The sequence below is a fragment of the Pelophylax lessonae genome (assembly GCF_965119305.1).
Source record: "Pelophylax lessonae genome assembly, contig: HAP1_SCAFFOLD_204, whole genome shotgun sequence".
Classification (NCBI taxonomy): Eukaryota; Metazoa; Chordata; class Amphibia; order Anura; family Ranidae; genus Pelophylax; species Pelophylax lessonae.
Window position 1 is genome coordinate 132,197 of NW_028120113.1, and position 26,713 is coordinate 158,909.

A 26,713-nucleotide genomic window follows, 5' to 3' on the forward strand; every position below is an offset into this window, starting at 1 on the left:
ATTCCCATCAGAGACAGGACCACATACAACCATTCCCATCAGAGACAGGACCACATACAACCAAGTTCCATCAGAGACAGGACCACATACAACCAAGTCCCATCAGAGACAGGACTACATACAACCAAGTCCCATCAGAGACAGGACTACATACAACCAAGTCCCATCAGAGACAGGACTACATACAACCAAGTCCCATCAGAGACAGGGCCACATACAACCAAGTCCCATCAGAGACAGGGCCACATACAACCATTCCCATCAGAGACAGAACCACATACAACCAAGTCCCATCAGAGACAGGACCACATACAACCAAGTCCCATCAGAGACAGGACCACATACAACCATTCCCATCAGAGACAGGACTACATACAACCTAATCCCATCATCAGAGACAGGACTACATACAACCAAGTCCCATCAGAGACAGAACCACATACAACCAAGTCCCATCAGAGACAGAACCACATACAACCAAGTCCCATCAGAGACAGGACTACATACAACCAAGTCCCATCAGAGACAGGACCACATACAACCAAGTCCCATCAGAGACTGGACCACATACAACCAAGTCCCATCAGAGACAGGACCACATACAACCAAGTTCCATCAGAGACAGGACCACATACAACCAAGTCCCATCAGAGACAGGACCGCATACAACCATTCCCATCAGAGACAGGACTACATACAACCAAGTCCCATCAGAGACAGGACCACATACAACCATTCCCATCAGAGACAGGACTACATACAACCAAGTCCCATCAGAGACAGGACTACATACAACCATTCCCATCAGAGACAGGACTACATACAACCAAGTCCCATCAGAGACAGGACTACATACAACCAAGTCCCATCAGAGACAGGACCACATACAACCATTCCCATCAGAGACAGGACCACATACAACCATTCCCATCAGAGACAGGACCACATGCAACCTAATCCCATCATCAGAGACAGGACTACATACAACCAAGTCCCATCAGAGACAGAACCACATACAACCAAGTCCCATCAGAGACAGAACCACATACAACCAAGTCCCATCAGAGACAGGACTACATACAACCAAGTCCCATCAGAGACAGGACCACATACAACCAAGTCCCATCAGAGACAGGACCACATACAACCATTCCCATCAGAGACAGGACCACATACAACCAAGTTCCATCAGAGACAGGACCACATACAACCAAGTCCCATCAGAGACAGGACCGCATACAACCAAGTCCCATCAGAGACAGAACCACATACAACCAAGTCCCATCAGAGACAGGACCACATACAACCAAGTCCCATCAGAGACAGGACCGTATACAACCAAGTCCCATCAGAGACTGGACCACATACAACCAAGTCCCATCAGAGACAGGACCACATACAACAAAGTCCCATCAGAGACAGAACCACATACAACCAAGTCCCATCAGAGACAGGACCGTATACAACCAAGTCCCATCAGAGACTGGACCACATACAACCAAGTCCCATCAGAGACTGGACCACATACAACCAAGTCCCATCAGAGACAGGACCACATACAACCAAGTCCCATCAGAGACAGGACTACATACAACCAAGTCCCATCAGAGACAGGACCACATACAACCAAGTCCCATCAGAGACAGGACCCCATACAACCAAGTCCCATCAGAGACAGGACTACATACAACCAAGTCCCATCAGAGACAGGACCACATACAACCAAGTCCCATCAGAGACAGGACCACATACAACCATTCCCATCAGAGACAGGACCACATACAACCATTCCCATCAGAGACAGGACCACATACAACCAAGTTCCATCAGAGACAGGACCACATACAACCAAGTCCCATCAGAGACAGGACTACATACAACCAAGTCCCATCAGAGACAGGACTACATACAACCAAGTCCCATCAGAGACAGGACTACATACAACCAAGTCCCATCAGAGACAGGGCCACATACAACCATTCCCATCAGAGACAGGACTACATACAACCTAATCCCATCATCAGAGACAGGACTACATACAACCAAGTCCCATCAGAGACAGAACCACATACAACCAAGTCCCATCAGAGACAGAACCACATACAACCAAGTCCCATCAGAGACAGGACTACATACAACCAAGTCCCATCAGAGACAGGACCACATACAACCAAGTCCCATCAGAGACTGGACCACATACAACCAAGTCCCATCAGAGACAGGACCACATACAACCAAGTTCCATCAGAGACAGGACCACATACAACCAAGTCCCATCAGAGACAGGACCGCATACAACCATTCCCATCAGAGACAGGACTACATACAACCAAGTCCCATCAGAGACAGGACCACATACAACCATTCCCATCAGAGACAGGACTACATACAACCAAGTCCCATCAGAGACAGGACTACATACAACCAAGTCCCATCAGAGACAGGGCCACATACAACCAAGTCCCATCAGAGACAGGGCCACATACAACCATTCCCATCAGAGACAGAACCACATACAACCAAGTCCCATCAGAGACAGGACCACATACAACCATTCCCATCAGAGACAGGACCACATACAACCATTCCCATCAGAGACAGGACCACATGCAACCTAATCCCATCATCAGAGACAGGACTACATACAACCAAGTCCCATCAGAGACAGAACCACATACAACCAAGTCCCATCAGAGACAGGACTACATACAACCAAGTCCCATCAGAGACAGGACCACATACAACCAAGTCCCATCAGAGACAGGACCACATACAACCATTCCCATCAGAGACAGGACCACATACAACCAAGTTCCATCAGAGACAGGACCACATACAACCAAGTCCCATCAGAGACAGGACCGCATACAACCAAGTCCCATCAGAGACAGAACCACATACAACCAAGTCCCATCAGAGACAGGACCACATACAACCAAGTCCCATCAGAGACAGGACCGTATACAACCAAGTCCCATCAGAGACTGGACCACATACAACCAAGTCCCATCAGAGACAGGACCACATACAACAAAGTCCCATCAGAGACAGAACCACATACAACCAAGTCCCATCAGAGACAGGACCGTATACAACCAAGTCCCATCAGAGACTGGACCACATACAACCAAGTCCCATCAGAGACTGGACCACATACAACCAAGTCCCATCAGAGACAGGACCACATACAACCAAGTCCCATCAGAGACAGGACTACATACAACCAAGTCCCATCAGAGACAGGACCACATACAACCAAGTCCCATCAGAGACAGGACCCCATACAACCAAGTCCCATCAGAGACAGGACCACATACAACCAAGTCCCATCACAGACAGAACCACATACAACCAAGTTCCGTCATGGACTGCGTCGCATACCTGCAGGAAGTCACGGATGTGGGTGTTCGCCCGTTTAGAATTGGGTCCCGGAACCTCGAAGAGGGGACACTGCTGACCCACCACAAAAATATCCACCAAGTCCCGTATGTAGTAACCTTGCCGGGTGCGAATAATCAGGAAATCCGTCTCGGGCATCTTGTGCAAATATATCGGGGACCTAAAAAGATTGTTTTCAAAAGCCTGCGGATAAAAACACAGAAGATTACTATAGACCTACAAAAAACAGCCATAAACTTCCAGCTGAACTGCAGAAAAACCACCGGATACACATCTGAAATCCAGTCCTGAGAATTACACAGCTCTGTCTGGCAGCAAAGGAGTCCTAAACTTCCTCTGTTGTCATCCAGTATCCTCCATCTTACCTGCAGTAACTGTCCCGGGTGTAAGGAGCCGAGGAATGGTGACGTATGACAATACACAGTCTCCCCGTATTTACAGTCTGGGGCTCCGGGGTCTTTGCCTGGTTTCTATGGAGAAATAAATGTCAGAAATCAATGAGAAGCCCCCAAATATAACCAACAACCTCCATTACCAGAACCCCTCCGAGGTCCTCACCCTTTTATAATAGTTCTTTATTTTGGTGGCCATTCCAACTTGCATCATCAGTGGGGGATTCTCCTCACTGTACTCGGCCAGAATTAGGTCTCCATCTTTGCCGGTCAGATCCTGGGAGGTGCGCATAAAGAACATCTCTCCTCCTCCCGACGCCTGGCGTTCCTGCTCCCGCATCTGAAATGTAATGTTCACCATCAATCACTTCCACCAGAACATTTATAGGTTTGTCCAATCAGATCGACTCAACCACACTGTGACCATCACACACAATGGATCCTCAGTCACCCTAAAGGTAGGTGCTCCCTCATGGAACTCGGTATGGTCAGAGACATCCCATTCATGGAACTCTGTATGGTCAGAGACATCCCATTCATGGAACTCTGTATGGTCAGAGACAACCCATTCATGGAACTCTGTATGGTCAGAGACAACCCATTCATGGAACTCTGTATGGTCAGAGACAACCCATTCATGGAACTCTGTATGGTCAGAGACAACCCATTCATGGAACTCTGTATGGTCAGAGACAACCCATTCATGGAACTCTGTATGGTCAGAGACAACCCATTCATGGAACTCCGTATGGCCAGGGACCGGACAACCCATTCATGGAACTCTGTATGGTCAGAGACAACCCATTCATGGAACTCTGTAAGGTCAGAGACAACCCATTCATGGAACTCTGTATGGTCAGAGACAACCCATTCATGGAACTCCGTATGGCCAGGGACCGGACAACCCATTCATGGAACTCTGTATGGTCAGAGACAACTCATTCATGGAACTCGGTATGGTCAGAGACAACCCATTCATGGAATTCTGTATGGTCAGAGACAACCCATTCATGGAACTCGGTATGGTCAGAGAGAACCCATTCATGGAACTCAGTATGGTCAGAGACAACCCATTCATGGAACCCAGCATGGTCAGAGACAACCCATTCATGGAACTCAGTATGGTCAGAGACAACCCATTCATGGAACTCAGTATGGTCAGAGACAACCCATTCATGGAACCCAGCATGGTCAGAGACAACCCATTCATGGAACTCAGTATGGTCAGAGACAACCCATTCATGGAACTCAGTATGGTCAGAGACAACCCATTCATGGAACTCGGTATGGTCAGAGACAACCCATTCATGGAACTCAGTATGGTCAGAGACAACCCATTCATGGAACCCAGCATGGTCACCAGTACCGACCTTCCTCCAGAATATACAGCTTGTTATCTATCAGGAGGGTAGCCCTGACATGAGGAAGGAAAGCCTTGCTTCTCTACAAAGATGGCCGTCTTCATAGAGACGCAGTGAGCAGAACTTCTTGGACTCATGCTACTCGTCCTTCCTACACTTCCCATTTCTGGGGACCCTCCAGGATATCCCAGCTGCCCAAGACCAAACATTTACTCCAGCCCCTGGGGGTCCAGGACTTTACCAACACATGTTCAGTCCGACTCCAAAGACATCAGTGTTTTGACTCCCTCGGATGTGCACCCCCCAATCCCTCGCTCGCTCCTCCATGGTGGGAACACTTACCTTTGCCTTCTTCTTGATGTGTTTCAGCAGCGGTTGGACGGAATGCGGTCCCGGCTGGGACAGAGCGCCATACGAGTATTTCTTCAGTGGAGGGCGATGGAACTGTCTGAGCTTCATTGAACCCATGTGTGTGGGGAAGAACGGCTGTCTGAGCTCCACGGCCGGGATAGAATGCTGGAAACAGGAAAAAACACTCATTACCCCAATGGCACCCTGGACTGGATGGACGGACCCAATCACCAGTTCACAATCATTTACACCCAAACAAAATGGATTATTTTATTTTATATTTATTGGCCCTTTTGATTTCACTATTGATCTGTGTAATGACAGTGCGATCGATCACAGGCGTTGTGACCATTCCTGGTCTGCATTGGGTGCAGGTCCAGCTTTACATGTAAGGGACATACAATGCAACCACAGCCAGGGAGTGGCAAGTGGCAGCAACCAGCCAGGGAGCGGCAGGGGGAGACAACCAGCCTGGGAGTGGCAGGGGGGAAGCAACCAGCCTGGGGAGAGGCAAGGGGCAGCAACCACAGCCTGGGAGCGGCAGGGGGCAGCAACCACAGCCTGGGAGCGGCAGGGGGCAGCAACCACAGCCTGGGAGCGGCAGGGGGCAGCAACCACAGCCTGGGAGCGGCAGGGGGAGACAACCAGCCTGGGAGTGGCAGGGGGAGACAACCAGCCTGGGAGCGGCAGGGGGGAAGCAACCACAGCCTGGGAGCGGCAGGGGGCAGCAACCACAGCCTGGGAGCGGCAGGGGGCAGCAACCACAGCCTGGGAGCAGCAGGGGGCAGCAACCACAGCCTGGGAGCGGCAGGGGGCAGCAACCACAGCCTGGGAGCGGCAAGGGGCAACAACCACAGCCTGGGAGCGGCAGGGGGCAACAACCACAGCCTGGGAGCGGCAGGGGGAGACAACCAGCCTGGGAGTGGCAGGGGGAGACAACCAGCCTGGGAGCGGCAGGGGGGAAGCAACCACAGCCTGGGAGCGGCAGGGGGCAGCAACCACAGCCTGGGAGCGGCAGGGGGCAGCAACCACAGCCTGGGAGCGGCAAGGGGCAACAACCACAGCCTGGGAGCGGCAGGGGGCCGCAACCACAGCCAGGGAGCGGCAGGGGGCAGCAACCACAGCCTGGGAGCGGCAGGGGGCCGCAACCACAGCCTGGGAGCAGCAGGGGGCAGCAACCACAGCCTGGGAGCGGCAAGGGGCAACAACCACAGCCTGGGAGCGGCAGGGGGCCGCAACCACAGCCAGGGAGCGGCAGGGGACAGCAACCAGCCAGGGAGCGGCAGGGGGAAGCAACCAGCCAGGGAGCGGCAGGGGGAAGCAACCAGCCAGGGAGCGGCAGGGGGAAGCAACCAGCCAGGGAGCGGCAGGGGGCAGCAACCAGGCAGGGAGCGGCAGGGGGCAGCAACCAGCCAGGGAGCGGCAGCACCCCTGTATTGACATACATTTGAATCCATTAGTAGGTTACACAGCTATATATATATACAGTGGGTACGGAAAGTATTCAGACCCCCTTACATTTTTCACTCTTTGTTATATTGCAGCCATTTGCTAAAATCATTTAGGTTGATTCTTCTTCCTCATGAATGTACACATAGCACCCCATACTGACAGAAAAACACAGAATTGTTGACATTGTTGCAGATTTATTAAAAAAGAAAAACTGAAATATCACATGGTCCTAAGTATTCAGACCCTTTGCTCAGTATTTAGTAGAAGCCCCCTTTTGATCTAATACAGCCAGGAGTCTTTTTGGGAAAGATGCAACAAGTCTTTCACACCTGGATTTGGGGATCCTCTGCCATTCCTCCTTGCAGATCCTCTCCAGTTCTGTCAGGTTGGATGGTAAACGTTGGTGGACGGCCATTTTTAGGTCTCTCCAGAGATGCTCAATTGGGTTTAAGTCAGGGCTCTGGCTGGGCCATTCAAGAACAGTCACGGAGTTGTTGTGAAGCCACTCCTTCGTTATTTTAGCTGTGTGCTTAGGGTCATTGTCTTGTTGGAAGGTAAACCTTCGGCCTAGTCTGAGGTCCAGAGCACTCTGGAGAAGGTTTTTGTCCAGGATATCCCTGTACTTGGCCGCATTCATCTTTCCCTCGATTGCAACCAGTCGTCCTGTCCCTGCAGCTGAAAAACACCCCCACATCATGATGCTGCCACCACCATGCTTCACTGTTGGGACTGTATTGGACAGGTGATGAGCAGTGCCTGGTTTTCTCCACACATACCGCTTAGAATTAAGGCCAAAAAGTTCTATTTTGGTCTTATCAGACCAGAGAATCTTATTTCTCACCATCTTGGAGTCCTTCAGGTGTTTTTTAGCAAACTCCATGCGGGCTTTCATGTGTCTTACACTGAGGAGAGGCTTCCGTCGGGCCACTCTGCCAAAAAGCCCCGACTGGTGGAGGGCTGCAGTGATGGTTGACTTTCTACAACTTTCTCCCATCTCCTGACTGCATCTCTGGAGCTCAGCCACAGTGATCTTTGGGTTCTTCTTTACCTCTCTCACCAAGGCTCTTCTCCCCCGATAGCTCAGTTTGGCCGGACGGCCAGCTCTAGGAAGGGTTCTGGTCATCCCAAACGTCTTCCATTTGAGGATTATGGAGGCCACTGTGCTCTTAGGAACCTTAAGTGCAGCAGAAATCTTTTTGTAACCTTGGCCAGATATGTGCCTTGCCACAATTCTGTCTCTGAGCTCTTCAGGCAGTTCCTTTGACCTCATGATTCTCATTTGCTCTGACATGCTTTGTGATCTGGAAGGTCTTATATAGACAGGTGTGTGGCTTTCCTAATCAAGTCCAATCAGTATAATCAAACACAGCTGGACTCAAATGAAGGTGTAGAACCATCTCAAGGATGATCAGAAGAAATGGAAAGCACCTGAGTTAAATATATGAGTGTCACAGCAAAGGGTCTGAATACTTAGGACCATGTGATATTTCAGTTTTTCTTTTTTAATAAATCTGCAACAATGTCAACAATTCTGTGTTTTTCTGTCAGTATGGGGTGCTATGTGTACATTCATGAGGAAGAAGAATGAACCCAAATGGCTGCAATATAACAAAGAGTGAAAAATTTAAGGGGGTCTGAATACTTTCCGTACCCACTGTATATATATATATATATATATATATATATATATATATATATATGTGTGTGCTTTTAGCAGTTTAAACAATTACATTGTTATTTGAATGTTCTACAGTACAATAAATCAGATGACAGGATTGGACGGCAGTTTACGGGATTAGGTCGTTTTCCGCCATTTGCTGCATTGCTGAATAAATGCACTTTCAGAATTACAATAATTATATTACACAAATTTATTTGGTGCTTTTATCTATTGAGAAACTTTAGATTTGTTTTCAGTATCTGTGTATAGACTGCTGGGAACTTCTTTATAACTTCCTGGATGTACGGCGCACTGGACGCCCCCCCCCCCAATATAGATCACTACATCACTGTCTGTGCAAATAGTGCTAAAAAATACCTGGATGATGTTTCCTCCAAAGGTTCCCCGCAATCCTTGCTGTTTGGGGTAGTAAAACTCATCATTGGACAGATTCCAGGGATCCTTCACCTCCGGCTGGGACATGTTCTTCAAAAGAGGAAAACAAAAATCACATTTAGATATAAAAGTGCAAAATGTCATTACAGGACCCAATAATACTGCTGACATGACATGTTGGGGGAGATTTACTAACACCGGAGTGTGTCAAATCTGGTGCAGCCCTGCATAGAGACCAATCAGCTGCCAGGTTTTATTGTCAAAGCTTAACAGAAGAAGCTGAAGTTAGAAGCTGATTGGCTGCCATGCAGAGCTGCACCACATTCTGCACTCTCCAGTTTTAGTAAATATCAATGAGGGAAGACGCTATCATGTGAGTATGGCCACATTGCACTAATATACATATAGCAGAATGTGTAATGTAACAAAAAAACTGTAAAAGGAGGAGCTGTATACACTTTTACAGTCCCTTTGTTACAACACACATTGTTATATAACACCCTATAATACTGTATTTCTATATACCCCCCCTATAATATTGTATTTCTATATACCCCCCTATAATACTGTATTTCTATATACCCCCCTATAATACTGTATTTCTATATACCCCCCTATAATATTGTATTTCTATATACCCCCCTATAATACTGTATTTCTATATACCCCCCTATAATACTGTATTTCTATATACCCCCCTATAATATTGTATTTCTATATACCCCCCTATAATATTGTATTTCTATATACCCCCCTATAATACTGTATTTCTATATACCCCCCTATAATACTGTATTTCTATATACCCCCCTATAATACTGTATTTCTATATACCCCCCTATAATACTGTATTTCTATATACCCCCCTATAATATTGTATTTCTATATACCCCCCTATAATATTGTATTTCTATATACCCCCCTATAATATTGTATTTCTATATACCCCCCTATAATACTGTATTTCTATATACCCCCCTATAATACTGTATTTCTATATACCCCCCTATAATACTGTATTTCTATATACCCCCCTATAATACTGTATTTCTATATACCCCCCTATAATACTGTATTTCTATATACCCCCCTATAATACTGTATTTCTATATACCCCCCCTATAATACTGTATGTTTATAGTAAACCACCCCCCTAGTATGGTCTATGGGAAGTATGGTGATCCTCAGCAATTTTTTTTCAGCTTGGCGTTTCCATCAGGATATCATTTAAAGTGGATATTCACCATGAAAAGGCAGTTTAAGTTCCCCCACCACCCCCTCTGCTTTCTAATCTGGGCTTTTTTTTTTTTTATTTATTGGGGGGGGGGGGGGAGTGGGACAAAGAGGGGCAGGGGATAGGCACACAGTGGGGAGGGGGATAGGCTGGGAGAGAAGGAGAGAGGGGAGGGGATAGGCCGAGAGAAGGGGAGAGAGGAGCGGGGGATAGATCTGAAGAAGAGGAGAGAGGGGCGGGGGAATAGGGCGGGAGAAGAGGCAAGAGGGGCGGGGGATAGTGCGGGAGAAGAGGCGAGAGGGGCAGGGGATAGTGCGGGAGAAGAGGAGAGAGGGGCGGGGGATAGTGCGGGAGAAGAGGAGAGAGGGGCGGGGGGTAGGGCGGGAGAAGAGGAGAAAGGGGCGGGGGATAGGTTGGGAGAAGAGGAGAAAGGGGCGGGGGATAGGTTGGGAGAAGAGGAGAGAGGGGCGGGGGATAGGTTGGGAGAAGAGGAGAGAGGGGCGGGGGATAGAACACGGGGTAATGGGCATGTATTGGAAGGATCTACTACATACTTTTGTATTTTTTTTTTTTGCTTAGATACCCTCTTATAGCAGCAAAAAACAGACAAAACCCAAACAAGTCTCTCACCTGCTGCGGCTCCTCTTTGATCACACCCGTTTTACCCAACAGTATTCTACTTTTCTTTAAAGAGGATTCCTTTTTACTTTCTTTAGAAGGTGAATTTGATGTCGTTTCCTCTTTTTCATCTGGGATTTCTGTAAAGAGAACATCAAACCATTCTAAATATATTTTTTTTCTCCATGTATTGGGCTAATTTTACCCCCTTTTAGGTTTTTTTCAGTTATGCAAATGACAGAGGTCATCCTACACCTTAATGATCTCCTACTACCTTCTGATACGTCCAGAAGAAGCCATGCCCATGCCCCTCCCCCAGGCTTTAACTGAAATCAGCTCTCATGCCCTGCATATAACGCCGCTGAATGAAGAAATGTCATCAGCACACCAAGGATTCCTCAGAAGGGTCCAAAGCTTTACTCACATGGTCCACATACGGCAACATTTCGGAGCCGCAAAGGTGCCCTGCACAGTGTGACCATGTGAAAAAAGCTTTGGACCCTTCTGAGGAATACTTGGTGGGCTGATGATATTTCTCCAGATTGTCTGTGGTTTCCAGCCGGTGGTCATTACAGCACCCAACATTATCATAGTCATTCTCATTGAGGTGTGTGTGGGGAATATTGCGTTTGGACTTCTGTATACAAAGCCACGCCCCTGTCCCTTGTCTGGGCTTTACTGAAATCAGCCCTGGTGAAAATATAGGAGTTTACCTTTTTGAATTGAATTACTGAAATAAATTAACTTTATATTTAAATTTTATGAGATGTTCATATATATATATATACATATATGTGTGTGTGTGTATATATATATATATACAGGCATACCCCACTTTTAAGTACACAATGGGACCAGAGCATGTATGTAAAATGAAAATGTACTTAAAGTGAAGCAATACCTTTTTTCATTTCTCAATGCATGTAAATACACTAGCTCTATAGGAAATCTTGGTTAGCTTGACATGGCACTGCTCCCAAACCATAAGTGACAAGGACACCAAGCTTGGGGAGCATGTTAAGGGGATCCAGGACTATAACATGGTAGATAACCTAGGCAAGCTGGTCGGCCACAAATAGGATATGTTGTAGTCCTGGGTCCCCTCTCGGTGCTTCCTAAGTTTGGTATCCCTGTCACTTATGGTTTAGGAACAGTGCCATGTCAAGCTGACCAAGATTTCCCATAGACGCCAATGTTAAAAACCAGGAGTAGTGCCATGCCAAGCTGACCAGGCTGTGTCTGTACTCGCGAGTGTATGTAAAGTGAGTGTACTTAAAACGGGGGTATGCCTGTATATATATAATGTTGTGTGGGTGTGCGCGTGCATATATATATATATATATATAATTTATATAAAAACACACACATTATTTATATATATATATATAACACATATAAATATATATATATATATATAAAATATACACACACACACCACATTTATACAATTGTCTATACAGTAAAACATAACTAACCTAGGATAATATTTTCATCGTTGGGATCCAAGGTCAGGACCGGAGGGGCCAATAGTCTGTCCATGGCCTGATCATCCCAGATGATGTGATCTTCCCATCGTCCATACACCAGCTCTTCATTGTCAATGGGGAAAATTGAAAACCACGGGCGGTCCTCTTCTACAGATACTGCGAAGTAGAAAAAATAATAATTTGCACTTCGTTATTCACAATTCTGCAAAATGATTTTAGACAGTATACTTTTAGATTGTAAGCTCTCAGGATCAGGGCCCTCCTAACCCTCTTGTACTGATTACATGGTAACTGTATTGCCCCCCTTTATGTTGTAATCTGCTGCACAAACTGTTGGCACTTTATAAATCCTGTATAATAATAATGATAATAATGATGATAATGATGATGAAAATAATAATAATGATGATAATGATGATAATAATAATGACAGCACAGGGGACAAAGTCCATCTAAAGGTTCCAGAACTTTCTGTATGAAAAGCTCCTCTCTGCCCTGCAATCCACAATGCAGTCTCTGCTTCTATAGAACTAGAGGCACTTTATAACACTACATAGGATATGCAGTCTCTGCTTCTATAGAACTAGAGGCACTTTATAATACTACATAGGATATGCAGTCTGCTTCTATAGAACTAGAGGCACTTTATAACACTACATAGGATATGCAGTCTGCTTCTATAGAACTAGAGGCACTTTATAACACTACATAGGATATGCAGTCTGCTTCTATAGAACTAGAGGCACTTTATAACACTACATAGGATATGCAGTCTCTGCTTCTATAGAACTAGAGGCACTTTATAACACTACATAGGTTATGCAGTCTGCTTCTATAGAACTAGAGGCACTTTAGAACACTACATAGGTTATGCAGTCTGCTTCTATAGAACTAGAGGCACTTTATAACACTACATAGGTTATGCAGTCTGCTTCTATAGAACTAGAGGCACTTTAGAACACTACATAGGTTATGCAGTCTGCTTCTATAGAACTAGAGGCACTTTATAACACTACATAGGATATGCAGTCTGCTTCTATAGAACTAGAGGCACTTTATAACACTACATAGGATATGCAGTCTCTGTTTCTATAGTACTAGAGGCACTTTATAACACTACATAGGATATGCAGTCTGCTTCTATAGAACTAGAGGCACTTTATAACACTACATAGGATATGCAGTCTGCTTCTATAGAACTAGAGGCACTTTATAACACTACATAGGATATGCAGTCTCTGCTTCTATAGAACTAGAGGCACTTTATAACACTACATAGGTTATGCAGTCTGCTTCTATAGAACTAGAGGCACTTTATAACACTACATAGGTTATGCAGTCTGCTTCTATAGAACTAGAGGCACTTTATAACACTACATAGGTTATGCAGTCTCTGCTTCTATAGAACTAGAGGCACTTTATAACACTACATAGGTTATGCAGTCTGCTTCTATAGAACTAGAGGCACTTTATAACACTACATAGGATATGCAGTCTCTGCTTCTATAGAACTAGAGGCACTTTATAACACTACATAGGATATGCAGTCTGCTTCTATAGAACTAGAGGCACTTTATAACACTACATAGGTTATGCAGTCTGCTTCTATAGAACTAGAGGCACTTTATAACACTACATAGGATATGCAGTCTCTGCTTCTATAGAACTAGAGGCACTTTATAACACTACATAGGATATGCAGTCTCTGCTTCTATAGAACTAGAGGCACTTTATAACACTACATAGGATATGCAGTCTGCTTCTATAGAACTAGAGGCACTTTATAACACTACATAGGATATGCAGTCTGCTTCTATAGAACTAGAGGCACTTTATAACACTACATAGGTTATGCAGTCTGCTTCTATAGAACTAGAGGCACTTTATAACACTACATAGGATATGCAGTCTCTGCTTCTATAGAACTAGAGGCACTTTATAACACTACATAGGATATGCAGTCTGCTTCTATAGAACTAGAGGCACTTTATAACACTACATAGGTTATGCAACCCCCCCCCAACATCAGAATGGAAGCCTCCAGAAATGACGATCGGTTCTGATTTGTATGGGAAGCCCAGTCCTTGGTGCTGCTTGTCGGATCTTCTCCTCTAGCGGTCACTTGCCTTGCTGCTCAGGAGGATGCTTCTCTTTCCCTTTAGAGGAGATGAGCACTCCGGATAAACTTGGTTTTTGCACAAGTGGTGTTGGGAGATTTATCAGCGATCCGGTGCGATTCAGTCCTACACAAATGAGAGAATTAGAGGACAGTCCCTGCACACACTGGGCTCTGCTATGGGGAGAAGATTGAGGGTAGAAGTACCTTGCTGGGCGTTATATGCCGTGGCGTTTCTGGTCATGCTAGAAGGAAGCCATCCCGCCAAACTGGCTCTCTGCGTCTTGGTGACTTTGTGCTTCACGTCTTCTCCATTCCAGATGACATCATCCTCCCACTGAAGCTGCGTCACCATCAAGAAGTGTTCATCCTGAAACTGGCTGTCTGTGTTTTCCTCGGGGGTCTCCTTTATCTAAAATGCATCGCAAATCCAATTACCAAAAAATAAAAAATGACATTAAACTTGTACTCTGTCATCAGCCAATAAGATCGTCCATGGTCAGCAAACTTTATTAGTTACAGTGACTGTAAATACCCATAATGTCACACTTCCCTCCTCTGGGCAGTTGGTTTTGCACACAGCAGCCCCAATCCTCCTCTTCTTCTCGGGTCCCTCATTGCTGCTCTGGCCCCTCCTTCCTATCAAGTGCCCCCACAGGAAGCACATTTCTATGGGGGCACCTGAGCCGAGCTACAGCTCCGTGTATCCATTCAGACACGGAGCCCCGCCCCCTCTCTCTCCTGATTAGCTCACTGACTGACAGCTGTGGGAGCCAATGGCGCAGCGCCTGTATTCCAGCCAATCAGGAGGGAGAGTCCCAGGACGGCCTAGGGACTCGTGGACATCGCTGGACAGAGACGGGGCTCAGTTAAGTATTAGGGTGGCTGCTACACACAGAAGGCTTTTTATCTTGAATGCATTAAGATAAAAAATCCTTCCTGACTTTACAATAAGTACATTATAGAGGGCTAGAAATGCTGCTCACAAGCACCCCCTCTTGGATGCTGCAGGAAAGGCAGGCGAGACTGGGCGGGGCTTTCACTTTAACCAGTTCCCGCCCACCTTATAACAAAATGACAGCCATCGACTTGGGTGGATGTTATATGACGTCCTCCTGGAATTGCAGGAGGACACAGCTGAGGACTGATCAGTGTACCCGGCTCCCTGCTGGTACCATGTGACCAATGACAGCAGGTCACATGACAACTGTAAACAATAGAAGGCTTCCTTACATGCCATCCATTGTCTACAATCGTGTTGCAAGCTGTGATTAGTCAGTGCGATCATGTGGTACAGACAGGGCCAATCACAGTCCATCTGCACCATGTGATTAACTCTGGCCAATCACAGCTAATCAAAACAAAAAAACCGTAATGAACCAAGTTTCATTCAGTAAAATGCTTGCATATAGCAGTGAAATTTCACAATTGACACTTCGGGGGGGGGGGGGGGGGGATTTACTAAAAGGCAAGTGAGCCTAAAAGGCTTCACTTTGCAAAGAATACCCAATCACATGCAAGGAAAATAAAAAATACATTTATATATGCTTGCACATGATTGGATGATGGAAGTCAGCAGATCTTCCCCTCATTTACTAACCTCTGGAGAAACTACACTTTACAAAGTGCACAGTTACATAGTTACATAGTTACATAGTAGGCGAGGTTGAATAAAGACAATAGTCCATCCAGTTCAACCTGTGTAGGTGTGTGTGACTGTAATCATCTAACATAGCCCTCAATCTCCTGATCCTTGAGATGTAAGTCTAAGAGTCTTTTGAAAGTCACCATACTACCCGCAGAAACCACCTCTTGTGGTAGACAATTCCACAATCTTGTAGCCCTAACAGTAAAGAACCCCCCACGTTGCCTGAGGTTAAAACGCTTCTCCTCTAATCGCATTGTATGTCCTCGAGTCCTCATGCAATTCCTTCGAATGAACAGCTTTTCTTCTAAGCTGAGATCCCCATTAAGATATTTATAAATTGCTATCATGTCCCCTCTCAGACGTCTTTTCTCCAGGGAAAATAAATCGAGCGATTGCAGCCGCTCTTCATAGGTAAGGTCCTCCAACCCCCTAATCAGTTTAGTTGCCCTTCTCTGGACTTTCTCCAGCTCCAACACATCCCTCCTGAGGACTGGCGACCAGAACTGGACAGAATACTCCAGATGCGGTCAGACCAGAGTTTTATAAAGTGGAAGGATTATAGTCTTATCTCTGGAATACATCCCTTTCTTTATGCATGCTAATATTCTGTTGGCTTTGGAAGCTGCCGCTTGGCATTGCATGCTGTTGCCTAATCTATCATCAACTAAGACTCCCAAATCTTTCTCCATTTTTGATTCCCCCAAGGGTTCCCCTCCTAACGTGTATTGTGTTTTTATGTTTTTGGTCCCCAAGTGCAAAACCTTACACTTCTCCACATTAAACCTCATTTGCCATGTTGTTGCCCACTCTGTAATTTTGTCCAGGTCATTCTGTAGGATATCTGCTTCATGCTGTGCAGTTATTGCCCTGGCCAATTTTGTGTCATCTGCAAAAACTGATAACGAACTACTGATCCCTTCCTCAATGCTGTTTATGAATAAATTGAACAAGGTTGGTCCCAGGACTGAGCCCTGGGGCACCCCGCTTACTACCTCAGACCAGTCTGAGTATGCGCTGTTTATTACTACCCTTTGGACACGGCCTTTTAGCCAATTCCGTATCCAAGAGCAAACCCTGCTGTCGATACCTGCAGACCTTATTTTATAAATTAAGCGCTTGTGGGGAACTGTATCAAACGCCTTAGCGAAATCCAAGTACACCACATCCACTGGTCTCCCCCTATCTAGCTCACAGCTCACTTCCTCGTAGAATGCTAAGAGATTGGTTTGACAAGAACGCCCATTTGTAAACCCGTGCTGGTTACTACTGATGATGTTGTTGTCTTTAGCATACTCTACGATAAAGTCCCTTATCATCCCCTCCAAAAGTTTACATATTATTGATGTCAGACTGACAGGCCTATAATTTCCCGGGATATGTCTCTGGCCCTTTTTGAATATCGGAATCACGTTAGCCTTCCTCCAATCCCCTGGTACATCTCCTGTCCTAATACTGTCAGCAAAGATCAGGAACAGTGGTCTAGATATAACCATACTGAGTTCCTTGAGCACTCTCGGATGTACGCCATCCGGGCCTGGTGATTTGTTTGTGTTAAGTTTATCCAGTCTTTCCCTGATTTCCCCCTCTGTTAGCCATAGTGGCAAGTCCTGTGTATTACTACTAACCATACAGTCATGGTCAGTGTACCCTTCCTTTTCCTGCGTAAAAACTGACGAGAAAAGAGAAAAAAGAATTCAGCACGGTTGCTTTTTCAGTGTCCTCTGTAACCATCCCCCCATCATCGTTAATTATGTGTGCAATATGCACTGCCCTAGTTTTTTTGCTGTTGATATATTTAAAGAATTTCTTTAGGTTTTTTTTACTATCCTCCGCTATTTGTCTCTCAAAGTTGATTTTAGCCATCTTGATTTCGTGTTTACACTTCTTATTTTCCTCCTTGTATTGCTGGAAGGCCGATACTGTGCCCTCTGATTTATATTTCTTGAAGGCCAATTTTTTTCCCCTAATAAGTTTTTTAACGCTACGGTTTAGCCAGCCAGGTTTGGCTTTGTCTCTTCTAAATTTATTCCCCATAGGAATGCACTGCAAGATGCCTTTGCTTAATATTGTTCTAAAGCATTCCCATTATTCCTCTGTGGTCAGTGATCCCAGGGTTTGGTCCCAGTTTACCCTTTCCATCAATGAGTACAATTTTGGAAAGTCTGCCCTTCTGAAGTTTAGGGTTCTTATGTTCCCCACTTGCCTTTTTATATTGTTATTTATACTAAATGTGATCATCCTGTGATCGCTAGAGCCCAGGTTGTCCTGGACTCCTACCTCCGAGATTAGGTCTGGGTCATTAGTGATCAATAGATCCAGGATAGCATTCTCTCTAGTAGGGGAATCCACCAACTGCGACATGTAGTTATCCTGTAAGGTTTCCGTGAATAGCCGGGCCTTATGCGAGTGTGCAGTCCCCTCTTCCCAGTCAATGTCGGGATAATTGAAGTCCCCCAATATGATGACTGATCCTAGTTTTGCCGCTTTACCTATTAGTGCTAAAAATTCCAGCTCTACCTCCTCCCCTTGGTTAGGTGGCCTATAGCAAACCCCCACAACTACTTTTCCCTTATCTTCTTCCCTATCGAGTTCAACCCACACAGATTCTAAATCCATGCTCATCCCATCCGTAATGTCACTCCTTTCTAGCACCTTTATATTGTTCTTGACATAGAGACATACCCCTCCCCCTCTTTTACCAACCCTGTCCTTCCGGTACACCGAATACCCTTGGATATTGGCCAGCCAGTCATGTGAGGGGTCGAACCAAGTCTCCGCTATTCCCACAAGGTCTATGTCTTCCTCATGTACTAACATTTCCAACTCATCCATCTTATTAGCTAGGCTCCTGGCATTAGCATATACCCCTCTTAGTTTTACGGAAGTTAAACGTGATTGGCGGTTTTGTTTATTTCTGTTTGGTCTGCTGTTCTCCCGCACAGACCCGCCAATTGATGTTGTTGACCTACTGTCGCTGTTGACCCTACAACTGCCTTCAGTCCTCTGCTCCCTCCTGACTGATTCTACTTCTGAGCCCTCCCCCCAGTCTATTTGCCTTTAGTACATCAACCCCTTTGTATCTGTTAGTGGTCGTCCGATATCGTTTTTTTAGTGCCGATACCGATACTGATATTTTGCTCATCGGATATCGGTATCAGCCATTATTGGCCGATATTTTTGGACATTTAAATTTTTATTTTTCTATTTTTTAGGTTTTTTTTTTTTATTTTTCACAGGTACTCTTGTGGAGGGATCTGGGGGTCTAAAAGACCCCAAACCTCTCCTCTGCACTTAAAACCATTCAAACGCCAAGTTTGGCTGTTTTGAATGCGGTCATTTTTTTGAATCTGGCGCCGAGTACCCGGAAGTGTCATGACATCACTTCCGGGTTTTTTTACATGGAGACCCGATCAGAGCCGAATGCGGCTTTCATCGGGTCTTCTCTTCGGCGGCCGCGCAGGTAGGATACCCGGGTCTGCCGGTGGGATGAGAGACCCGGACGAGCCGCGGAAGGTGGTGGGAAGGGGGGGGGGGGGACGTCCCTTCCCGCTCCTTGTAATGACAGGGGGATGTCCCCTTCCGCTCCTTGTAATGACAGGGGGACGTCCCCTCCCGCTCCTTGCAATGACAGGGGGACGTCCCCTCCCGCTCCTTGCAATGACAGGGGGACGTCCCCTCCCGCTCCTTGTAATGACAGGGGGATGTCCCCTCCCGCTCCTTGTAATGACAGGGGGACGTCCTCTCCCGCTCCTTGTAATGACAGGGGGACGTCCTCTCCCGCTCCTTTTAATGACAGGGGGGCGTCCCCTCCCGCTCCTTGTAATGACAGGGGGATGTCCCCTCCCGCTCCTTGTAATGACAGGGGGACGTCCTCTCCCGCTCCTTGTAATGACAGGGGGACGTCCTCTCCCGCTCCTTGTAATGACAGGGGGACGTCCTCTCCCGCTCCTTGTAATGACAGGGGGGCGTCCCCTCCCGCTCCTTGTAATGACAGGGGGATGTCCCCTCCCGCTCCTTGTAATGACAGGGGGATGTCCCCTCCCGCTCCTTGTAATGACAGGGGGACGTCCTCTCCCGCTCCTTGTAATGACAGGGGGACGTCCTCTCCCGCTCCTTGTAATGACAGGGGGACGTCCTCTCCCGCTCCTTGTAATGACAGGGGGACGTCCTCTCCCGCTCCTTGTAATGACAGGGGGACGTCCTCTCCCGCTCCTTGTAATGACAGGGGGGGCGTCCTCTCCCGCTCCTTGTAATGACAGGGGGACGTCCCCTCCCGCTCCTTGTAATGACAGCCAAGAAGCTTCTCAGCCACATTGGTTGTCATTACAAGACACCGGTACCGGGGTGATGCCTCTAGCTGCAGGGAACACTCCGGTACAGCACTTTCCCGAAATATCGGCAATATCGGTAACCTCCGGGGGCGATTATAATATATCGGGGAAAGTGCAGATCGGCCCCCAATATATCGGCTTTGCCAAATATCGGTCGATCCCTAGTATCTGTCCCATAGATCTACATGAAACACCCACACATGTCGCCATTACCTTTTCTGCTACCTTTTCTGCCACTTTTTCTGCCACTTTTTCTGCCGCTTCCTCCTCCTCCTCATTTTCTTCCTTCAGCCTAAAGCCGTAGTCGAATCCGCTGCCATCCTCCGACACTCCCAGCATATCGTACCACAGCTGTGCCGGGCCGTAGCGCCATTCTGCAATCCTCGGCTTTGTGTCTGCCACCTTATCCGTGTCCCCGGTGGACTGAGAGAACTTGGACTCCACCGGAGCCATCATGGTGATCTGCAGGAAGGATTTATATCACACAGATGAACCCTCATCACTAAAATAACATTTCCCTTCTCATCCACATCACCCGATCCATTTTATTTCTCAAATATTTCTTTAAATACACATTGCAAACCAGCACATTCTTTATCCACTTGAAGGCCCGGCCTTGTCTGGCACTTTTTGTTTATAAGTGTAAATCAGTATGTTTTTGGTAGAAATATACTTAGAAGGCCCTTGTAGGACAAACTGTAGCCACAAAAAGAGGGGGAAGGGTCACTCAGCAAGGTGTATTCATTACAATTACAGCGCTAATAGGATCAGTATACAAGCGGCACAGGGAATGAAAACATCCCGAGGGCAATGACCCCCTGCATAAAGAAGGTACAAGGTACCATACATGCCATCAGCTGCCTTGGCAGCCCACTAATCCTGGGTGCAATGCCCACACAAGCCCCATCCCTCACACCCAGGTCCTCCCTTCTATAAGGGACTGGGATGCTGTCACTGGTTGCAGGGTGGGAGGGGTGTCAGCGGGGTCCTCCCTTCTATAAGGGACTGGGATGCTGTCACTGGTTGCAGGGTGGAGGGGGGGGGGGTCAGCGGGGTCCTCCCTTCTATCAGGGACTGGGATGCTGCCACTGGTTGCAGGGTGGAGGGGGGGGGGGGGGGTCAGCGGGGTCCTCCCTTCTATCAGGGACTGGGATGCTGTCACTGGTTGCAGGGTGGAGGGGGGGAGGGGGGTCAGCGGGGTCCTCCCTTCTATCAGGGACTGGGATGCTGTCACTGGTTGCAGGGTGGGGGTGGGAGGGGTGTCAGCGGGGTCCTCCCTTCTATAAGGGACTGGGATGCTGTCACTGGTTGCAGGGTGGGGGTGGGAGGGGTGTCAGCGGGGTCCTCCCTTCTATAAGGGACTGGGATGCTGTCACTGGTTGCAGGGTGGGGGTGGGAGGGGTGTCAGCGGGGTCCTCCCTTCTATAAGGGACTGGGATGCTGTCACTGGTTGCAGGGTGGGGGTGGGAGGGGTGTCAGCGGGGTCCTCCCTTCTATAAGGGACTGGGATGCTGCCACTGGTTGCAGGGTGGGGGGGGGGGGTCAGCAGGGTCCTCCCTTCTATAAGGGACTGGGATGCTGTCACTGGTTGCAGGGTGGGGGTGTCAGCGGGGTCCTCCTGGATCCCCTGAGATTCTCACCTCATCATCGGAGAGGCACTGCTCAGGTGGTGGAGGTGGTGCATATTCATACTCCCAGCAGGATTTCTTCTCTGGCACTGCCTCAACTTCTTCTCCTTCTTTGGCCTGCAGCTCCTGCGTCTGCTCCCGATGTTTCTTCCTCCTCTTCCTGCGAGCGCTGCGCCAAACTGACAGCACGTTCTTACCGGGGCCAAACAGCCGGAGGAAGCGCAAGACCTGCCGAGAGATTCAACAGTATGTGAGAAATACAAAACATGTGACCCGTGTCAGAGGTGTAAGAAGGTGCACGAAATCATAAAGGCTCCCCACTGGCCCATTACCGGGGCCCTTCCCACTGATCCCAGGGCTCTTTACTCCCTACCTTTATTATGGTCCTGCAGCGGGCCACCTTCCTGCTGTCTTGGGGTCCCCCCCACAGTGGTGGAACACCACAGCTCAGTTGCAAGTGTGACCTTTGTGACCCTGGTAGTTCCATCACTGCTGTATTTTTTTTTTTGGTATAGTTTAACATTTTATTTTCTTTTTTATTAAGCCTCGTTTTGGTGAAATATCAGGAGTCTAAACAGACCCCTGATGTCTTACTTCTGAGACAGAGAAAAGGACTGAGGACTTATCATTCCCTTTCCCTTTAGCCTCAGCTGCACAGAATGAATGAACAGGAATAGCTCTGTACAGAGGCTTCCCGTTTATTCATAAACTGAAGAATAGAAAGCACAGGTTAAAAAAAAGATCACTGACTCTATCCATTAAGACAAGGAAGGGGCTGGTGAATTACACATTTACCGCCCCCTTCCCCATTCACCATCCTGATACACCCCCAGTGGGAGGTGGGAGGGGAAAACCTGGCAGTGCTGCGGGGGGGGGGGGGGGGGGGATCAAGTACACAGGGACCCGGGGCAGCAGCACAGGGATAGGGAGGCAGCGGGAGCGGCATGTGGAGGAATTTATGCCCTCCATTTCTCTCCTGCAGCCGCTAAATGTCTGCGGGAGGGAGAGGAGGAGAAGCGGCATTCAGAGTCTACATGGACGGATCGGTTCCTCTACATGCCGCTGCCCCCCTATCCAGGTATACAGGGGCGGCGGGTGGCGACGGTGACCCTGGTAAGCACGCCCCTGACCTGTGAATATGGAGACATAGACAATATCCAAAGACACTGACAGAGAGTCTAAGGCTGGCCATAGATGGTTCAAACCTTGGCCGGTTCAGCAGGAACCACTTGAGTAAAGGCAGCCTGCTGGATTCTACATATGATTATCGCTAGAGGCTGGTATAGCTGCTAGAAATAATCAATATCTTCTCCTGGAAGGGACGGCTCCCCCCCCCCCCGCCAGGAGAAGAAGAAATTTTCTCTGAGTATGGCCGGAGTAATGCTTCTCCGCTCCATTCATAACATGAGCCCGGTAGTCCATCACCAAGCCTGATCACAATGATGTGAAGAGGACCCCCTGTGTAAGCTCTGACACGGAGCAGGGTGGAGGAGGAGCAAATGATCACAACTCTCCAAGGATAACACCCCCCACCAAGAGAAGACATTTTCTCTGGATATGGCCAGAGTAATCCTTCCCCGCTCCATTCATAACATGAGTCCGGTAGTCCATCGCCAAGCCTGAACACAATGATGTGAGGAGGACCCCCCTGTGTAAGCTCTGACACGGAGCAGGGTGGAGGAGGAGTGAATGATCACAACCCTCCAAGGATAACAACCCCCCCCCCCCCCCCCCCGGAGCTGCACGTACCTTTCCAGGTCTGAACTCTGGGAAAAGCTCAGTCACGTTGGGCAGTTGCTTGGTGGCGTCTCTCTGCATTATTCCGGCCAGAGGTAAGGTCAGTGGTCCCTCCTTGCCTTCACCCTTCCCCCGCTCCTGAGGTCCGATCTCAGATTCCGAATCCGAAGAACTGCTGAAGTCTACTTTATCTACGTTAGCCGACGACGGGGCGATGATTGACGGCAATATGATTCCATCTCCATCTTCAGAGGCTGGAAGAAAAGGTCGTGCTGTGTTTTCAGTCTGCTGTGAAATGTGCGACTGTTGTGGAAATTTACATTTTTAATATTTAATATTATATTTTAATATATATTATATTTTTTAATATTCATGTAGACGTTTCTTTAGGATGTATTTTTAGTTAAATTGCCATTATGTCTCCCAGTGTCAGTTTACCGATAATCGCTATGCACAGCGAATATTTTAACTGGCATTGAGGAAAGACCTGTAGATGTGGAAACCTTCCATTAAATGGAGACTGCACGCTACTTGTAGACTGATCATCCCTATCGGCGGTGCCGGTCCGGATCTATGGCAGTGCAAGGAGAACTCCACCGCACAAATGTATATCAGCCAGCCGGGGCCCCGGTATTCACTGCGGAGATATGTTTGTGATGTGGAATTCTTATCATTTTAATATCTGCCCTTTACTTATTATTACTTATTATTATTATTATTACTTATTAATATCTGCCCTTTATTAATGGATGACATCTTTCGGTCATATTTGATCCATATGATTGAAATACTGCTGCTATTGTCCTTTGCAGATATAATAAAGTCCCATTCACTGGAACAATAGCATGATCACTATCAAATATGGTTTATATGAACTATATTATATAGGATTCACTCTAACAGGTTATGATGGGAGTGCATGCTGAGTCCATGAGAACCCATGTGGCAGCCATGTTGCTTTGTTCACTTGGCAGTTGGAGTCTCTGCACTCCATGTTGTCCCATAAGCATTCACTCCTCTTTTCTATTGTACTTTTGAATGTATACATGTCCGTGATTGGTGGTCTTGAAGCCACTCCCCTGTAACCCCCCTTTTATTAGCTGGAAATAAACCTGAGCTCTGCTCTGTAGGACACAGAGACCCTTCAGTTGGCATCTAATTGACTACAGCGAGCGCCTGTTCCTTTCTTTGTCGCCGAGCGCTTGGCTAACCTTATACAAAAGAGCTGTACATTGTACTTTTCAGTACAAGGGATTAATGACGTTTGGCGCGTATTAAAATCCACAAGTGCGCTTTTCAACGCAGCAAAGTCTTCAGCGCACCGAGTGAATTTCTATGCTCCAAGCTCTATTCATTTCCACGACAACGACCCCCGCTTTCTCCCAGGCCGCCATGACACTGGAAGCCCACCCTTTCAGTTACCTGTGGATGACGGTCCTTTGTCTTCGTCCTTTTTACCAGATACAGGTGGAGGTGGTGGAGGAGGCATGAGCTTAGAATCAATGTCTTCACAATCCGCATCGTAATCATCATCATCATCGTCTACAAACACAGAAAAAACAGAAATACAAATCATTCTTTGTGGCATAAATGTATCCAACAATATGTATACTTCTGGTCACATGACCATGGCGGCAATGCTTCTTCCTTCTCTACTGAGGTCTGGCTGTGTGATTAGTTGTCACTGTTGGGGGGGAGGGGGGGGGGTGCATGTAGAAGAGGCTCTGCTACTGGCAGTGGCATTATCACATCGCCCCCTTGGGACTACAGCCATTCACAACAGCCGTGCCCGGGAGGGCTGAATGATGCTGGATGTCACACAACCCAAGTACAAGGGACAGCTGAAGATCTGAGACTATAAGAATGAGAAGGAGATGAAGTCCATGGAAAATTTCCTCCATGTACAAAACTAAGTCTGGAGTTGGCCTTTACCCTCCAGAAGGTATTACCCCCCCTAATGACCAGGCCATATTTTGAGATTCGGCACTGAGTTACTTTAAAGGACAATTGCGCGGTTGTGCGACGCTGTACCCAAATAACATTGATGTCCTTTTTTCCCCACAAATAGAGATTTATTTTGGTGGAATTTGATCACCTGTGCAGTTTAAATTTTTTGTGCTATAAACAAAATAAAAAAAAAAAAAATTACAATTTTGGAGAAAAAAAAAAATATTTTTTACTAAAACAGCCAATAAAAAAATGTACAACATCAAATTTCTTCATCAACTTATTCCAATATGTATTCTGCTACATATTTTTGGTAAAAAATCCCAATAATTGTATATTAAGTTGCTTTGGGCAAAAGTTATCGCGTCAAGAAACTTCTCCAGCTGTAAAGCTGACAACTGGACAAAAGGTCCAAGACCTCTGCCCCACACCGGCGGCAGTTCTGGAGGCCCAGGGTGAGAAGGAGACAGGGACTTCCCAGCAGTAGATCAGGATCCAGGGTGAGAAGGAGACAGGGACTTCCCAGCAGTAGATCAGGATCCAGGGTGAGAAGGAGACAGGGACTTCCCAGCAGTAGATCAGGATCCAGGGTGAGAAGGAGACAGGGACTTCCCAGCAGTAGAACAGGATCCAGGGTGAGAAGGAGACAGGGACTTCCCAGCAGTAGATCAGGATCCAGGGTGAGAAGGAGACAGGGACTTCCCAGCAGTAGATCAGGATCCAGGGTGAGAAGGAGACAGGGACTTCCCAGCAGTAGATCAGGATCCAGGGTGAGAAGGAGACAGGGACTTCCCAGCAGTAGATCAGGATCCAGGGTGAGAAGGAGACAGGGACTTCCCAGCAGTAGATCAGGATCCAGGGTGAGAAGGAGACAGGGACTTCCCAGCAGTAGATCAGGATCCAGGGTGAGAAGGAGACAGGGACTTCCCAGCAGTAGATCAGGATCCAGGGTGAGA

At 47.2% G+C, this 26,713-nt stretch overlaps 1 protein-coding gene across 1 annotated transcript in view; it reads right to left on the reverse strand.

The window, feature by feature from the left end:
- The window catches only part of LOC309543557 (transcription initiation factor TFIID subunit 1-like), a 105,109-nt gene that overhangs the window by 63,440 nt on the left and 14,956 nt on the right, over positions 1-26,713 (reverse strand). Inside the window, exons 4-16 of the mRNA XM_082276029.1 lie at positions 25,233-25,352; positions 23,823-24,064; positions 22,086-22,301; positions 20,659-20,907; positions 14,674-14,878; positions 14,477-14,593; positions 12,339-12,506; positions 10,876-11,003; positions 8,994-9,101; positions 5,495-5,668; positions 3,958-4,131; positions 3,765-3,869; positions 3,382-3,582 (exon numbers count right to left, since the gene is read on the reverse strand). Coding sequence (XP_082132155.1) covers positions 3,382-3,582; positions 3,765-3,869; positions 3,958-4,131; positions 5,495-5,668; positions 8,994-9,101; positions 10,876-11,003; positions 12,339-12,506; positions 14,477-14,593; positions 14,674-14,878; positions 20,659-20,907; positions 22,086-22,301; positions 23,823-24,064; positions 25,233-25,352 — 2,207 coding nt within the window. The remainder of the gene's footprint in view (positions 1-3,381; positions 3,583-3,764; positions 3,870-3,957; positions 4,132-5,494; positions 5,669-8,993; positions 9,102-10,875; positions 11,004-12,338; positions 12,507-14,476; positions 14,594-14,673; positions 14,879-20,658; positions 20,908-22,085; positions 22,302-23,822; positions 24,065-25,232; positions 25,353-26,713) is intronic.